General features: G+C 39.9%; 1 protein-coding gene across 1 annotated transcript in view; it reads left to right on the top strand.

Moving 5' to 3' along the window:
- The window catches only part of LOC100023537 (kinase suppressor of Ras 2), a 341,593-nt gene that overhangs the window by 156,864 nt on the left and 165,601 nt on the right, over positions 1–19,128 (top strand). Inside the window, exon 3 of the mRNA XM_056821664.1 lies at positions 16,752–16,821. Within this exon, the coding sequence (XP_056677642.1) occupies positions 16,752–16,821 (70 nt within the window). The remainder of the gene's footprint in view (positions 1–16,751; positions 16,822–19,128) is intronic.

Genomic DNA, 19,128 nt, shown 5'->3' on the forward strand with positions numbered 1-19,128 from the left:
AGACCAAGATTCAAATCCTCTTTCTGACTGGCATCCACTAACTATGTGACCCTGGGCAATTTCCTTCATGGCTGTAAGCTGTAATTTTCTCATCTGTAGAATAGGAGCCACTGTATTTACTATAAAGGGTTATTTTTAGGAAAAAATTTATAAACATTAGTGTGCTATAGAAATATAAGTTATTAGTGTCATTGTTATTGAAAAGGATAATTGACAATTCATAATGATTTCCTAGACCTGTACCTAGATTTGAAACTGAAATGAATTCAGTCACTCAATCAATAAACATTTAGTAAGCTCTTTCTATATGTGCCAAGCCCTTTGCTAAGCACTAGAGATATAGATAAGGGAAAGTAAGGATCCCTGCCTTCAAAGAGCTTACATTTGATGGAGAACGACAGCACAGAAAAGGAAGCTTAAAAGTGAGAATGTAAAGAAGTTACTAGGTACAGAAGAGGGAGATGGTGGAGTCAAGTTCAACAAGTACAGCTGCTAGGAAATGAAGAATTGGCTCATCTGTGAGCCCCCTTTAAATGGAGTTTTGGGGAAGAGTTCTTTACTCTGCCTTCTGATCAGAAGTTCCCAGAGAAGTGCGAGTACCAGTGCTGATGCAGTTTCTTGAAGGATGATGAGTTTAAAGGTCAAGTGATTTTCCAGGAGCATGATGATGGTAGAGTTCAAGCCCAGGGAATATAACTAGTGAGTTGGGGTAGAAATGGGTTTGGGAAAGGGTGGGTAGAAGGAAGAAAGATAATTTTCTAAAAGTTCCTTTTCATATTACAAGGATAATTTGTGACTAATCATAATATTTTTCTCCCTTTTGGTACCCCTTCCCAAAAAAGCCCTTAAGGTTCCCTCTTACTTTAATAGAAAGGTTTTCTGAATCCCACTGCCTCTCCTCCTTCTATACACGTTCAAGTGACTGTTAACATCTCTGATTCTTTTTCTAACATCCCCGCAATGAAAATAATTGCTTGTGCAGCATTCAGGTCCCTTATCATTTGGTTATGAGGTTAGAAATCCCTGATACACTTTAATAAATTTGGCAGTGGGCCCATTATAAAATGTAATTAAATGCTGCCACCATCTTCTTTTCCTTTAACGACAGTGAAATTTAATTGAGGCCATCTGAAGTGAGTTGAAATAAATCACAGGTGATGAAGCTAGGATTCTAATTTCTCTTCAGAAAGAGGGAGATATGATCAGTGTCCAGACATTGGATTCATGATGAATTAAGGGACTATTGGTGCTCTAGTTACCTGCTAAGGGACAGATGAAAAGATGCCTTTTATTAAAGAGAAGTAGAATTTCAAAGAGTCAGATGAGGATATATAGAATAATAGGATTTGGATGCTGAAAAGGACCTTAGAGACTATCTAGTTGAAACTCCTCATTATAAGTGGTGTAACCAATGCAGACTTGGGATTCAAACTCAGGTCTCTTTTACTCCAAGAACAACACTCTTTCCTCAATCCTTTGCTAAATCCCTCAGAATATTTTAACTCATACAAAGAAAGGCATATGACAAAATCTGAGAGGGCCAGAGGCATGAAGGAAGCAAAATTACTTTCACAGTACAATTACAGAAAGACATGTTTATAACCAAGATCTTAGCCATAAAAGGGGGCTGTCCAAGTCATAAATTAAATAATCTTATAGCTATAGCTGCAAGTGGAGCATCATACAAAAGGTAGCCTTTAGAGTTGTTACCTGGGTATATCAGGGTCTTATTGTTCCTACTTGGATGGAGGAATACCTGAATTACCCCCATGCAATAGAGCCTTGCTGGTTCATCCACTGAGGATGCAGATGGAGCACAGTTTTTAAAATATTTCAACAGTACACCCAAGAAATAATTTTTCTTCATAGGGTCTTGAAGATTGTCTGTGTGCCAGAAAATATGCCCAACGACTGAATACAGGAAATAAGTCAGAAACAAACAAACCAAAAAGATAGAGTTGGGTAAGAAACAAGAAAGAACTTCACACCTGTTGAAAATATTAACATATTCCAAGAGGAGTTGCCTTTATTGGGAATCTTTAAGAAAGCGATGTCTTCACTTGGTGAAAGTCATTTGGAAACAGAAATAAATGTTTCTAGTAGAGTCCTGGGATCCCTTTGAGTTCAGTGCCTGTAGAAGGAATGAGGGGGTCCAGAATGCCATTTTAAGCATCTTGGGATAACTAGATATGTTATCTCTTGGGTCAGAAACAAGTCACAGGGGTAGGGATGGATAGGGAAGAGTGACTTGCTTTTAAGTGACTTGGGGTGACAGTAAATGGCAGCACTAGGAGTGAAATCCAAGTCTTCTGACTCCAATTCCAGAATTCTTTTCACTATACCACACTGTATTATTTTACAGATTCTGCGACTGAGGTTTAGAAAGGTAAGAGTGTCAAAGAGAGGATAATAACTGGCTTCAAATATTTGAGGAGTTGGTAAGTGGAAGAGAGATTTGACCTATTCTAGTTGGGCTCAGAAGGCAGGGAAATGGACATTGTAAAAGAAAATTTAGACTTGACCAATGGAAAAAATATCTTAGGAATTAGAACAGTTTCAAAATGGAATGGGCTGCCTCAGCAGATGGTAGGCTCTCCTTCACTGAAGTACTTCAAGCCAAGGCTTGATGGCCACTTTTGGGCAGACTGTAGATGAGATTCTTGTTCAGGTGCAGGTTATAGGCTCACAGACCTAGACATGTATTCATTTCTCTGTTTCTTTTCTGTGGCTCTGGCTCTGGCTCTGGCTGGCACTCTCTCATTCATTCTAGCTCTAAATCTATGATTCTATGGCATGGCAGAGGTGTACCATTCTACCTCCCAATTTCCCTCCATACTACCTTATCTTCCCCCATCTATTTCTTATTTATTAGTTATATGATCAAAAAAAGTATTGAAAATAGTCTCTTACAGAAGGCAAACTTTGAGCTGAGTCTTGAAGGAAGTTGAGGAAACTAAGAGTGAAAGATAAAAGCATTCTAGTAATGGGGATTGGGCAGAGATTGGGCAGAGAGGTGGAGAGCACAAAGCTTAAATAGCCTGCCCAGTATGACCCAGCTAATAAGTATCTAATTTAAAATTTGGATCCAGGTCTTCCCAGTTCCAAGTTCAACATTTCCTACAGCTTTGGGCTAATTCTCACTTTGCAGATGGGAAGGAAAATGGGGTTCCATTGAAGATAGATGACTGACTAAAGTTCACATGACTCTAAATTAGCTCGATTATTACATAATATGCATCCAGGTGGCACAGTGGATAGAGTGTTGGGGCAAGAAGATGCAAGTTCAAGTCCAGCCTCAGACACTCACTGTGTGATCCTGTTTGCTTCAGTTTTCTCATCTGTAAAATGAGTTGGAGAAGAAAATGGCAAACCACTCCAAGGTCTTTGCAAGACAACCCCAAATGGGATCAGGAAGAGTAGGGCACAACTGAAACAAGAAGAAAAATATCTTTACACAGGTCGCTTGTTCTGAGTCAACATCACCCCCTTTTTAATGCAAAAGAAGGGAACTGCATTGTTTTCAAGACATAAAGGACCACACAATTGCTGAAAATAGGAGAATAATGTGGCACAGGATTCGAGTTTGAATCCTAGCTCGAATACCAACTACCTCTCTGACCTTGAGTAATTGATTTCTCTTATCAAGAAATGTTTCCTTATCTGTAAAATGAAAGGATTAGAGTCAATGTTCTCTGAAGTCCCATCCAGATGAAAATTTATAATCCTATGATCCAGTAAGTCAAGAAAACTAGTTTTGACTCCTTCAGATACTAATTTGACAAGCTGAGTGGTCATAGGTCAAGAGCTTTACTTCTCTGGGTTATCCTTTTTTTAAACTATAAAATATGGATGTTGGATTAGATGCCCTCTAAGGTCCAGATGCCACTCCAGACCTATTTCAAGTCATGTAAACTCTCTAGTTATTTCCTCAAATGTAGAATGAAAGGTTTGGACTAGATGTCCTCTGAAGTCCTTTCCAACCTTAGATTTAGGATCCTAGATTTCAATTCCATTGGCCTCAGTTTCCTCATTCGTAAAATGAGGGCGCCAACTAGAGGACCATTCAGTTCTCTTTGAGATCTAAATCTAAGACCTAGATGAATCCTTGTCCCTGATCCTCAGTGAATCTCTGCCCTGCCATACCCATCTTGGATGGAGGCATAGCTAACCTCTCCTTGAATAGCCCCAGGCAGGAAAACTTGGAGAGGGGCTCTGAATGGGGGGCTTCTAGCCAGCACTGAGTGAAGTAATTCTCAGACCCTTCAACTTTTATTGTATCCAAATCACCCTGCAATTCTTTAGACCAGAGAACTGCCTACAATAAACAAAACTCAGGCTATTAAACTTTTCATTCCAGGTTGCAAATCAGTCTCCAGCTGAAATCCTACTGATTTATTCAATATGCCAGCCAATCCCTCACTAACCCCATCCTGATATTATTCATATAAGCAGAGAGTAACTCTGTTTGCTTTAATATCCAATTCTCATATATCAGGCAGCAGCATATTTTAATTACAGGCTGCTTCTAAAGGTTACATTTACATGGTATGTTCCGAACCCAACTGACTTCCATCTACTTGGTCTTGATTGTAATCCTTTTGATGGGAACATTGTCAGAACACTGTGCTAGGAATTGTGGGAGAGAAAAAGTTAAAATAACTCCTCATGGAGCTTACTGTCTAATGAGAAGAGACACAAAAGGGAAAGCTAGATGGCACAGTGAATAGAGCACCATGCCTGGAATCAGGAGGGTCTGGGTTCAAATCACTGCATTTGCATAACCATGGAAAAGTATTCTAAATTAACTAATTAAATAAAATTTTTGAAAAAAGTTTTGTAACTCCTAAATAACCCCAGAAATAATAAATTTGTTGGAATGTCTTCATTAAAAAAATAAATCATGGTGTTTGTGTAACCATGGGAAAATATTCTAAATTAATTAGTTAAATAAAATTTTCAAAAAAAAAGTTTTGGCTCCCCCAAATAACCCCAGAAATAATAAATTTATTGGAATGTCTTCATTAAAAAAAGAAAAGAAATCACTGTATTTGTGATATCAGTGGTATACTTGTAGTCACAGAGTTGGTCCAGGTCATGGAATAATATGGAAAAATAACTAGAGAGTTTACATGACTTGAAATAGGTCTGGAGAGGCATCTGGACCTTAGAGGGCATCTAATCCAACATCCACACAGTCATGGACAGGATTTGAACTCAGCTCTTATTGGCCTTGAGGCTAGCTCTCTAGCCATTGTGCTATATTGTATGTATACAGCTTCCTCCAAATCTTAAGGCAAGTTTTAGTGTTATTAGCACTGGGATACCCCATATATTTTAGAATAATCATTATTTCAGAGTTGAGAAGGGTTGTAGAAGTCATCTAGTTCAAAACACAGTTGCACAACCTGTCCCCTTCTAAAATGTCCCCATCAATTATGTAAAATTTAAATTAATATCCAATAACTCCAAGTATTATATTTTATAAGATTTATTAGTATACACTGGAAGTAGAAGAAATAAAAGAACAAAAGTATGAAAGCCTAATTAAAGAAGCCACATGAGTAAAATTCTCCTGCGTGGCTCTCACCCATCCTCAACAGCCACCTTCTGGGGAGCTGGGGGGGAGAGAGAGCGTGGAGCTACACAAAAAGTATATTTTCTCTATGTAAATGGGATGCTGGAAGAGAGAGTCCTGGGGAGCAAATTCTAATTGCACAATTAGCCAACCCATTCTCTGTCTGGGAACTTTTCAGGGAGGGGAGTAGTTGTTTTGAACACAATCCATTCCACTTTTGGACAGCTCCAAGTGAACTAAGGAGCTAAGTCAGGAAGACCACAATTACTGGCTCTGTTACCCCAGACAAGTTACTTAACCCTGTTAGCCTCAGTTTTCTCATCTGTAAAATGAGCTGGAGAAGAAAATGACAAATCACTCTAGCATTTTTTTCCAAGAAAATCCTAAATGGGCAAATCATTTAATCCTGTTTGTCTTGGTTTCCTCATCTGTAAAAAAGAGTTAATGAAGGAAATGGCAAACCTCTCTACTCTCTCTGCCAAGAAAACCCTAAATGGGGTCATGAAGAGTCAGACACGACTGAAATGACTGAACAGCAACAACAAAGTGAGATAAATGAGATCATAGATGTGAATGGACTCTCTCTGGAAACTTATGTTCTTTGAGCTCAGCTGGGTCCTCACTGTTTTCTGACAATCTTTTCCATTCTGCCTTTATTGACTCCCAGGCTCCCTGCTCAGTCTGTTCTAAACCCTTTGTCTTCCTTTCTTGTCCCCAAACACATGCTCACTGCCCATGCTTACAAGTGGCTTTTCTCTGTTCTTTGCTAAGAAGATTGAACCCATATGACATGAGCTCCCTCGGCTTCCCTTCCTTTTTTCCTCAAAACTTCATTATAAAGATCAACTAATTAAAAAGCATTTGTTAAACATCTGTCTATATGCTAGTCAAGCAGCAGTGTGACAACGTGGGTAGAAAGATGGTCTCAGTGTTAGGGAGACCTTGGTTCAGTCCCATTTCCTATACATAGTAGTTGTGCAACCCTAGACAAATGATTTACCCTCTTTCTCATAGGCAGCTTTGTAACTCTGAATTGAATAGAAGGTACTAACCTGTATTGGTAGAGGAAGTTTTTCATTTGGCCTCCCTACACCTATGAACTCACATCTGGTGAAAACAGAAATAAATCATGAAAATAATCATATATTTGGAACTGTTACTAACCCATTGTACAGATGAGGCAACTGAGGCAAAGATCAAATGACGACCACAACTAGTAAGTGCCTAAGGCTGGATTTGAACTCAGGCCTTCCTGACTCCAGGTCCAATGATCTGGACATCATACCCTTAGCTGCCTCATATGAATTTGTTGTTGTTCAGTAGTTCCTGTTGTGTCTAGCTCTACTTGACCCCCTTTGGGGGGGATTTTCTCAGTAAAGATACTGGAGTGGTTTGTTATTTCATTCTCCATCTCACTTTACAAATGAGGGAACTGAGGCAGGTGGGTTTAAGTGCTTTGCCCAGGGTTACATAGCTACTAAGTGTCTGAGGCTGGATTTGAACTCATGAAGATGAGTCTTCCTGATTCCAAGCCCAGTGCTCTATCCACTGTATCGCTAGCTGTCCAGATCCACTGACTCACATGAAGGGGAAAGGATATAAATTGAGTCCAGAATGGCTTCTTGTCCTAGATTAGTTTCCAGTTGGAGCTAAATTATGAAAGACCTTAAATGCTAGAATAGGGAGTATTTCTGAGGGGCAGTAGAGCACCCCAGAAAATTTTTTGAGGAGAATGACATCGTCAGACCAGAAGGAATGCTAGAAATGGGAGAGATTGGCAGCAGGGGAACCAATTAGGAGGCTGTTGATAAGGGCTTGAACTAGGAGAGAAGAGCAAAGGGGGCAAACTGGAGAGATGCTATAGTGGGAGAATGGATGGCACCTGGAGACAAGATTGAATCAAAAGTGACAGAGAAGTCATGGAGGGATTACAGCTAAGCAAAGATCATCCGATTGAGCAGTCCAGCACTTAGTGGCAACCTGAGAGTAGTTTTAGTCAAAAATGGTGGGACCATCAGGCAGATGGAAAGGGGTCAAATTTGAGAAAGAGATGAGGAAATTTCAATGACCCTAAAAATCTGTCCTTCTTAGAAGCATGAGAGGAGGACCTCTTTGTCTTACTCCCAGAACCCTTCCTTCCTGTAAGGCTCAGTTCAGGTTGGAACTTCACAGAGGAGTTTGAAGGTGAAAAGGAGGGAGCTATGGAAGAATAGCTTGAGAGGATGGCTTTGGGAAAGAGAAGGACCTCATACTGCTTACTTCATATATATACTACATACTTCATTAAAGAAGAAGAAATATTTTGAGGTGTGAAGAAACAGTGAGCACCCAGAAGCTTCCCAGTTTTGATTTCTCCCTAACGTAGGAGTCAACCTCATCTAGTAAAATATAGGGGAGTGAGATTGGCTTTTAGGGGGCTTGGGAAGGAAGGAACCTCTCTGCTTGTTTTTTTTAAACTTACCTTCTGTCTTGGAATCCATACTAAATATCAGTTCCAAAACAGAAGAATGGTAAGAGATAGGCAATTGGGGTTAAGTGACTTGCCTAGAATCACACAGCTGGGAAGTATCAGATGCCAAATTTGAACCCAGGACCTCTTCTCTACAGATCTGGCTTTCTATCCACTGAGCCACCTAGCTGCCTCACGCTGCTTGTTTTCAAAACTATTGTTTTTTGTATGTAGGGTCATAGATTTAGAGCAGGGAAAGATCTCAGAAGCTCCTTAGTCCAATCACCTTATTTTCATAAGAGGAAACAAGGCTTGTTAAGTAACTTACCCAAGGTCACACAGTAAGCATTAAAGATAAGATTTCATCTCCAGTTATAGTATCTGTGCTACTTCTTGGCTATTATATATTTCCCTATAAAACTAGATTTGAAAATAACTATAGCTAATAATGGGCAGAATTTATATAAGGCATCCTATAGTATTAAGCTATTAAAGTTTATAACTGTATAATAATTTGAGGCTTACAAAGTATTTTAAACTATTATTTTTGTTTTGATCCTCACAACCACACAACAGCTGATATTTTTATCCCAAACTGAGAGTGGCAAAGAAGTTAAATGCATTGCCTAGCACCCCATATCTTGGAAATATTAGGTCTTCCTGGTTCCAGGTCAATTATGCCACATTAGCTGCCTCTTACAGATTTTAAATAAAATATGAGCAGAAAATTGTAGAGCTGGAAGGTACCCCAGAGGCCATAGACTTAGGACTAAAAGTCATCTAGACCAGAGGGGGTCATAATGCCATTCTACTTGGCTATCTCCCAGTTGTCTTTGCCCTCTTTTGGAATAAATGAAGGACTGAGAAAATAACATTTCTTTCAATGTCATTCCTCCCATGGCTGTTTTCTCCTTCTATAAAATATCCCATTCTTAAAATATTTCATGACACAGACCATAGCTTACACCTGTCTGCAACCCAGGGAATCCACCCACAGGTCTTCCTTGCCTTCTTTTGACATCAAATAGAAACCAATGGAGTGCATAGACTGGCCTGTGGTTATCTCTCTGACTTGTCATATCTTGGTAAACTTAAAAGTACTATGTAAATAAAGGGGGTTATTTTTTGACATATTTTTACATTTTTCTCTTTTATTACTATGAATTTGATAAGCATTAAGAAACAGGAACATTTCCATATTCCAAGAACAAAGAGGACCACATATGAAATTGTGGATATTTGTTATATGTAGCATTTAAAACACATATTTCTGTATGGTGTGAAAGCACTAGGATAACCTACAACAGCCATTTGCTGCCTGGGGCAGGGGGAGGCAGAGAGATAAAATTTGAATAGCAAAATGTCAGTAAACAATTGTAAAAAATATTTCTAAATATACTTTTAAAAAGAAAGTCCCAAAATAAAATAAAACACACACACAAACACACACACACACACACACACACACACACACATATATATATATATATATACATATATATATATATAATTTAACAGCCTGGTTCCAACACTGCTTAGCTTGTTTTGTTTTTTAATATTTATTTATTTTTAAACCCTTACCTTCCACCTTAGAATCAATACTGTGTATTGGTTCCAAGGTAGAAGAGTGGTAAGGGCTAGACAATGGGGGTTAAGTGACTTGTCCAGGGTCACACAGCTGGGAAGTGTCTGAGGTCATATTTGAACCCAGGACCTCCCATCTCTGGGTCTGGCTACCCACCTTCCCCCTGCTTGTTTTTTTTTTAATTAAATGACTTTGTTGATATTATAAAATGAGGGAGTGGGTTGGACTAAATAACGTCTAATTTACCTATTGGTTATAAACTCATAATCCAGTGGTTGATTCTGTAGTTTAAGTCCTTCATCTCACAAGTGAGGAAAGACTGGTGTGAAGAAGGAAAGAAATTTGCCATGAGTCACACCGCCAGCAAGTTGCAGACCTGGGTCTAGCAGTTAAGATCATTTTTGCAAAGACCTTTGCAGATCTCGGAACCTGATACATGCATCAGCTATTGTTAGAACCAACTCCCCTGCTTCCTTGTTCAGGGAGTTTTCCATTTTATTCCCAGCTCAGATAGGCTGATCCCTCCTGACTCCTAGCCCACAGGGCTCTCCCACCATACTGGGTCTCTTTTCACCTCATGGGCTTTGGAGAAGAACTTACTATTATCCACCTGCTTTGAGATTCCAGGACAAAAGACAAACAGGAACTAGAGATATGTAAAATATGACTCGGAGGCTTGTATGCCTGGTTATCAGAAAATTGGACTGGAAAAAGCTCTTTTGTTCTGCCACTGAGACATCTTAATAGGTGCTTTGATTGGTTAAACAAGAAGCCTGCTGTCTCAATTTAATTGCTGTAAGTGCTGTTTGCCTTTCTGCTTATAACATCCGCCATGGCTTGCTGGTAGATTTGTGCTTTCTCTCTTTAAAAAATGCCTGGGTTTTTAGCATTTTATTGGCAGATGAAAAAATATAAACTTAAGAAAGTCAAGATAGGACTTCAGGATTCAGCCCCGTATTCTCCATAGTTGTTGCTGGAAAGCAATGATATGGTGTTTAATGTAATTGACAAAATTAATCGTTGCTGACCTGCTGGGAGATATTGGCCAAATGATTCTGGGCTATTAAGGTTAATTAAAGACATTTTTGGAGGATCCAGTGTAATTGAGAAAGAAAGTGGAACCCGTGATAAGACATTCCACTAAGAGATTTGGTCGTCTGTGTATTGGAGCCAGAAGCATTGGGGAGGTGGAAGAGTGGCAAATAGCAGGGAGGACGGTGGCCCTAAATGGTCCAAACTCAGTTCCAGCACCCAGAGTTATTCCCAGAGAAATTAAGATGCTTGATATGTTTGTCTTCCAAGTATTTGAGCCAAAATTAGTACCAGACACATAGAACAGGAGTTCTTAACCTTTTTTGTTTTTGTTGTGGACTCCTCTGACAATGTGATGAAGCCTATAGACCCCTTCTAGACCCCAGAATCATGTCTTTACATCTATAAAATAAAACATATAGAATTTCAAAGGAAATAAATTATATTGAATACAGTTAACAAGATATGAAAACTAAATAAATTCACAGACCCACTTAAGAACGCCTGATGCAACTTTATAGAACCCGGATTCAAATCCTTTCTCTGCCTCTGTTTCCCCCTTTATTAAGAGATACTTTTAGCCCAAATGAGCTTGCAAGTCCTTTCCAGCTCAAAATTGGATTCCTTTTTCTTTCTTTCCATTTTCTTGTCCTTTCTTTAAAAAGTGATTTTTGTTCTTAATTACTCTCATCTCTCTCTGTCTACCCACATCCCCCTATACACATGCATATTTCTCCTCCAGAACTTACCATTCCCTTGTTAACAAAGAAAAAAATTAAGCAAAAACAATTACTAGAATGACTACATCTGATATTGTGTGTGACACTGCACATTCCTAGTCCTCACCTCTACTTCTCTGTCTAGGAGAAGGTTCCTTCTCCTTTTCCCATTCCTTTCCCCTACTTTCATTCATCCTACACAATATTATTTGCACTGTTTTTAAGAAATTCTAGCCTTACTGTCCAGGAGTAAAGTGAACTAACAAAACGCTCCCTTCCCCTAGATGTTAGGGATTTAATATACAGTAGAATGTTAAGGGGAAAGTGGGAACTAGCCTAGGTTTCCAGAAGACCCCATTCAGATCCTATCATTGGCACCTGAGACAAATCATTGTGGTTTCTCCATATAGAAATGGGTATTAGAATAGCATCTCCCTCCTAAGCTTGTTGTGAGGATCAAATGAGACTATATGGAAAGCACTTCGCAGCAAACATTCCAATCTCTTACTACTCTTTTTTTCCTACAGATTTTTTTATTTAAAAAAAAAAGAAAGAGTGGGCAATACTTAACCTCCAAAACAAATTAATCACAGCTGAATAAAGCAGAGGATACTCTAGATAAGTAAGAAGGGACCTTAAAGGCTAGTTAGTCCAATCCTTTCATTTTACAGCTAAAGAAACGGAGACCCAAAGAGGTTAAATTACTGACCCATGATCATACAAGAAGAATCAGGAGTAAAATTATAAACCAGGATCTCTGACTCCAAAGGCATAGATCTTTCCATTATACCAGGACCAACATAGTAAAGGGTGTTGAGTTCATGCCATATGGGATTATGTAGGCCAAAGAAGAGAAGACTAAGGAAATGGCATGATAGTTGCCTTTAGTATTTGAAGGATTGTCATAGGGAAGATAAATTAACCTTCTATTTGGCAATGGGTGAAAACCTCAAAGAGACAAAGCTAGGCTAGCTAGCTAGATCTAGAGTCAAAGAAAGACAGAAATAGAGGATAGATGGATAGATAGATGATAAATAGATAAGGAATAGACATTGATTTAACTCTAGGGATAAACAGAAACAGACAAGACAACTCTTCCTAAATAGGGTTTATATTGGAATTCAGGAAAACAACACAGGAAGAGGAACAGGACAAGAGGCAGAGAAAGGAGAAAGGAAAAGTACCTGCTAAGAGGCAAAATGGTTGTAGAGAAGGAGGAAAGAGACTTAATTCAGGCATGAGTCAAGCTTGGCAGGTATCACTTCCTGAAATGACAATCTTAGGGAGTGGTGCCTTAGAATTATAAGGAAGACTCTCCAAGAGAGAGATCCAAAGGTAGAATGGACTAGCCCAAGATACAGACCAGAAATATCCTGAAGCAAAAGCTAGATGCCCACATGAGTATATCATACAGAGGGTTATTTTTCAGCCAAATGATTCTGTGGTCTCTCAGGCCCCTTTTGGAATTCTGTGATTTTTCACACATTTGGGAAAGTTCACATCTCTTACACCAAGAAGATCTTGTTTCTCTCATTCCTGAGTGACAATCAGACTTGTCCTTTAGGAAGACTACTTTGAGGATGGAATTGAGGCTGGATTGGAGTATAGAGAGATGTGAGACAGGAAGATCAATTGGGAAATGTGAGACAGTAGTACAGGCTTGTGTCAGGGTGGTTGTGTCAGAGGAGAAAAGGGACTGAATATGAAAAATGTGACCAAGGTAGAAAGAACAGGACTTGGCAACTGATGGGTTATGGGGAGGAGAAGACAGTGAGGAGCTGGACACCTAATTGTGATCCTATGTGACTGGGAGGATGGTGGGACCTGTAATAGTAACAGGGATGATAGGAAGAGGGAAAGTTTTGAAGGGAAGATAATGAGTTTCATTTTTTTGATGTGTTGAGTTTAAGATGTGTACAAGACAATCATTTCAGAATATTCAAATAAACAGTTAGACATGGGGGGTTAGAGGTCGGCACAGAGGCTGGGGATGCACAAGTAAATCTAAGAATCATTTGCATAATAATGACAGCTGAATCCATGGGTGCAGATGAATTCAAGAAATGAAATATCATGTAGGGAGAAGAGAAGAGGACTCAGGATAGAACCTTGGGCAACACCCATAGTTCATGAGCATTTCCTAGATGAAGATCCAACAAAAGAAACTCAGAAGATGTCAGATAAGCAAGAAGAGAACCAGGAAAGTTCAGTTTCATGAAGACCAAGAGAGAAACTAACATCAAGGAGATGAGGATAAGAGTCTCAAAGACTGCAGAGAGGTCAGGAAGGAAGAAGACAGAGAAAAGGGCAATAGATTTGGTATTTGAGATCATTGAAACTTTGGAGACTGCTGTTTTGGTTGACCAAAGAGGTTGGAAGTCAGACTGCAGCAATTGAGAGGATTCAACTAGGAGGAATGAATACAAATTTCAAAGTGCTAAGTCCAGGCTTAACGTCAGGAAAATGATTAGATATATGTGAGGATGAAATGGCTACTCTCCCCCTCCTGGAGTTCACCAAGAAAAGGCTGGCTGACCACTTATCAGGGGTGTTATAGGAATGATTGTTGTTTGGGTTGGAATAGATGGTCATAGAGGCCCTCTGCCCAGTTTCAACATTCTGTGATCTCATCCTTTAATTCCAAACCCACTGTATATTCTATCTCCCCAAATTGAGAATAGGGCAGGTAGGTCATGCAGTGTTTAGAGCACTGGATTTAGAATGAGAAAGATTTTTCTTCCTTATTTCAAATCCTCCCTCAAACCCTGTGTGACCCCGGGCAAGTCACTTAAACTTGTTTGCCTCAGTTTCTTGATTTGTAAAATGAACTAGGGATGGAAAGGGCAAATCACCCCAGTATTTTTGCCAGGAAAACTCCAGATGGGGTCATGAAGAGTCAGACAGGACTGAAAATGACTGAACAAGTTGAAGGTAAACTTCTTAAGAGTCTTGACCACCTGAGGTTTGTCATGTATATGTTCCGTGGTCTAGCAGAGATCTGGGAATAGAAGCTGAAGAAAGTCTGGTTGATGGATTACGGGATTCAGTTGTGAGATGCTCCAACAGGAATACATTATTTCTATCTACATCCCTTTTGCTGTCCAAGTAAGCAACAGCTGAAAGAACTAACACCTATGCCATATAGATCTCTAGTACTCAGAAGGAGAGAGAATTAAAGAGAGCACATAATCTAGTTTTTTTTTTCTTTTTTCCTCCTTCCCCCTTTCCTTCATTTAATTTTTTTTAAACCCTCACCTTCCCTCTTGGAATCAATACTGTATATTGATTCCAAAGCAGAAGAGTGGTAAGGGCTAGGCAATGGGGGTTAAGTGACTTGCCCAGGTTCACCCAGCTAGGAAGTATCTGAGGTCATATTTGAACCCAGGACCTCCCCTCTCTAGGCCTGGCTCTCAATCCACTGAGCTACCCAGCTGCCCCCCCCATTCAATGTTTATTAAATTGACTTGCATCAAGCTGTAAAAGAAACTCCTCAGGAAGGGAACCTGATTAAAAAAACATGTCAGCCCCACTAAGGCCCCATTATGCCCTATCTTATTTCAGAATCATTACCTCTTCCAGACTATTGGTTCTAAGGCAGAAGAGTGGTAAGGGCTAGGCAATGGGAGTCAAGTGACTTGCCCAGGGTCACATAGTCTGACCTATATGAGGCCATATTTGAACCCAGGACCTCCCGTCTCTGGACCTGGCTCTTAATCCACTGAACCACCCAGCTGCCTCTCATTCATTGACTTATGGATGTCAGCACCTGAGCATCTCATTCTCCTGCTCCTTGCTGGTCTGGGCTTTCCATTGCTTCTCTGGTATTCTCCATCCTTCTCTCAGGACTATTCTCCCTGCTGCCACTTCTAGGGCTTCAAATGGAGTCTTCAGTTAGGAGAGTAGATACCTCTTTCCTAATAGTAGAGATGGGATCTGCCATCTCTCTTTTAGGTTGGAACTTAGAGGCTTAACTTTTATTCTTTCTATAAGAAAGGCAGTCATTGGATTAGAAGGACAAAACTAGAAGGATGTCTGTTAATCTGTTATTTTCCTGTGACTTAGTCTCCAAAGACCAAGTTTGTTTGAAATACAGAGCAGCCTACCAGTCATTTTGAGCCTGTAGGTGTTTAGTGTGACTTTTGAATATTCTTCTTCTTACTAGCAAGATCAATGTTTCTGTCCCAAGATGCAATCTGATTCAGAGTTAGAACGTCTTCTTAACTTCTTTATAACTCCTCATGGGGATTTTGTGCCCCCAAACCAATTTTAGGAAGTTCAGAGAAAGACATCCCAGATGAGCTGAGTGAGTGTGTTCGTGTGGCACCTCTGTGTTCCATCAGCCCTCAGGATTCTCTGGTTCACCCAAAGAAATAAGTGGGAGGGAAGATAGCAAAAACAGAGGGTTACTCCCTTAAATCTTTTGCTTAAATTTTACCTTTCATAAGCATAGTATTGTTAATAAACATCTAAAGTTTAAGCTGCCTTTCAATTGCATCTATCTTCTTTCCTCTTATTAGATTGTAAACACCTAGAAGGAAGGGGCTTTGCCACCTCTGCATTCTTTTAAGTACCAACCTCAACCTCATATTAGATAGTCAATAAATATATACTCTTCAGGGCACCATCAATATCCCAGTCACCCAAATTCTCAACCTAGATTTCACCCTCCATATTCCAATCTGTTGCTAAGTTTTATAAAGTCTTCCCTTGCAAAATCTCTCATGTAGGTCCTTTTCTATCCAGAAATACTAGAGTGACTTGCCCAGTTCACTTTACAGATGAGGAAACTGAGGCAAAGAGGATTAAGTGACTTACCCTTAGTTACATAGCAAGTAAGTATCTGAGGACAGATTTAAATTCAGGAAGATGAGTCTTCCTGACTCCAAGCCCAGAGGTATTATCCACTGCACCACTGAGCTTCCCCCGGCACAAAATAAGGGCTTAATAAATGCTTGTTGTCTGATTGACTGACTGAAAGTGACTGTGGAGAACTTCTAGCCTAGGCTTTTCACTTTATAGATGAAGACTATCATCACCAAGATAAAAAGGACTTGCCTAAGGTGTCTCAAATAATAAGTAGCAGTCTGGATTTGAACCCAGATTCTCCAATTCCAAATCCAGCTTTTTCTTCCTGACCCTGCATTAGGGTGCTCCTCTGAACTTTGCACTGGGGCCTCTGATACCAGCATCCTCAGGTTGGGGAAATAAGTTGATTCACTCACTGACTGCTTTTTTCAGGTGACTCCATTCCTGATTACTAGAGGATTTTTGAGTTCCCACCTTGAGTCTCATGGTTCTGCTGAGCCCTGTTCTCAGACATTCAAAGTTGGGGAAATTGTGCTTATCTGCCAAATAATCTGCTCCTTCTGCCTCTCTGTTTTCTTCCTCCAGACACACTGTCAGTGCCTCGATGGTCTCCTCAGATTCCTCGAAGAGATCTGGGCAACTCAATAAAACACAGGTAGGCTGGATTTGGGGGAGGGAAAGGGAGAAGAAATGGTTTTCATTCTTTGTTTCCTATAGTGAAAGATGGTACCCGGACCATTAATTAGCTACTATTTATATGGCACATTAAGGATTACAAAATGCTTTACATAGGTTATCTCATTTGACCTTTAAAATATTGAATAGGGGATATTATTACCCTTGTTTTACAGATGAGGAAACTGAGGTCCAGAGAAATAAAATTAAATTAACAAGCACTTATTAAGTTCTTATTATTCTTACAAATATCACCTCATTTGATCTTCATGATTCTTAAAATAGAGAGATGGACTAGATGGCCTCTAAAAGTCCCTTCTACCTTGAAATATATAGGCCTATGATTCAGAGAATTTTTCACCAGCAGAAACTTAGAAGGGTTTTGTTCCTTCACAGATCAACTTTTGTGCTATCCCAAAGGTTCCTTCAGGTCACCCTGCTGAGGGCAGGATAGCTGCTGTTCAGACTTTTGGCCAGTGCCATGACCCTGGTATCTGAGCCTCTTCCAAAGAGACCCCTGACAAGCTCCAGGAAGAGATGATGGGGAGTGGTTGAAAGGAGTTGCATTTGGGGGATCCAATAGTTTTGGCGATTCTGTGTCTTCCAGTCCAAGCTTCTTCTCTCCCTTCAAAGAATCTTTGACTTCCTCTGTGATCCATTCCTTTCTGATGGGTGAAAAAATGAGTTCTGAGATGAGCCTTAATGTCACCATTTCCACTGCTGGTAAATCCCCAAGGTCAGCCTGCAATGGCTGAAGATGGTCTCTAATGATTTTGTGAGGAGATAGAAAGACAGAGACAGGGACAGAGAGACACAGAAGGAGAGAGAAACATAGAAAGGGAAAGGTGGAGACAGAGAAGCATGCAGAGGCAATGAAAGAAAGGCAGAGAGACAAAGAAAGAGAAAAGACAGGGAGAGAGAGGAGCAAAGGAAGAGAGAGAAAATAGATACAGAGAGAGATAGAGACAGAGAGGTTGAGACAGAGACATGGGGAGAGAGAGTAGACAAAGAAAGATAGAAACAGAGAAAGAAGACAGAAACAGAGACAGAGACAAATACAGAGAGATAGTAAGAGAGGGAGAAAGAAGATCAAGATAGAGACAGAGAGAAGCACAGGCAAGAGAGAAATGGAGCAAGAAGAGAGAAGAGAGAGAGAGAGAGTCAGAGAAACAAAACAGACAAAAACAGAGACAGACAAATACAGAGAGACAGTAAGAGGGAGGGAGAAAGAAAGAAGATCAAGATAGAGACAGAGAGAAGCACAGGCAAGAGAGAAATGGAGCGAGAAGAGAGAGAGAGAGAGAGAAACAAAACAGACAAAAACAGAGACAGACAAATACAGAGAGACAGTAAGAGGGAGGGGGAAAGAAAGAAGATCAAGATAGAGACAGAGAGAAGCACATGCAAGAGAGAAATGGAGCAAGAAGAGAGGAGAGAGAGAGTCAGAGAAACAAAACAGACAAAAACAGAGAGACAAATACAGAGAGACAGTAAGAGGGAGGGAGAAAGAAAGAAGATCAAGATAAAGACAGAGAGAAGCACAGGCAAGAGAGACAGAAAGAAAGACAGAGAGAGACAAAGAACAAATTGTGGAAGGATAGAAATGGTCATACCACAGAGGAAGTTGTTTTTCCAGGGGGAAAGATAACTGCTAATTCTTCTGATCAGAATTCCATTCTGAAGAGGGACCAAGGAGTTGCTAGTGCAAAACTGTCTCCATGTGTCACTTAGACATTGCTAAGTAAGGGAGAAATTGTCTTCCAGGGAAGACATGAAATTTTCATTCTATCACTTCTGAATCCCAGAATCCAAGAGTTAGAAGGAACTTAGATCATCTGGTCCAGATGATAAACCTGAGCCTGGGAGAGGGTGTACCTCAGAGAAGTTAGCTCAGTATCAGCCCAGCTGGGCTAGAAGCTGAGCTTCCACACTCCAACTCTGTAAAATCAATTAATCAGCAATGATTAATTAATTGCCTAGTTGGTGCCACACACACTGTGTGTTAAACACTGGTGGCACAAGGATGAACGTAGTATAATTCCTGGGCTGATGTTCCACTAGGGAGCAAGAATGTGTGTAGTTCAGCACTTTCTTCCTAGAGAATGCAGCCTTTCCAAGTGGACTTTTAATTGATGCCTCCACTTAACAACTCTGAGTTTAATAAATTTCCCAAAATCAAAAGCACCCCACTACCACTAAAAATGTAAACCAGTGTAGAAATGGTTGTTCAGTCCTTTCTTTACTGTTAGCTTTGGACAGAGCCCTTCCCTCATTATTAAAGATCATA

This window comes from Monodelphis domestica, chromosome 3, assembly GCF_027887165.1.
Source record: "Monodelphis domestica isolate mMonDom1 chromosome 3, mMonDom1.pri, whole genome shotgun sequence".
In the NCBI taxonomy this organism is placed as follows: domain Eukaryota; kingdom Metazoa; phylum Chordata; class Mammalia; order Didelphimorphia; family Didelphidae; genus Monodelphis; species Monodelphis domestica.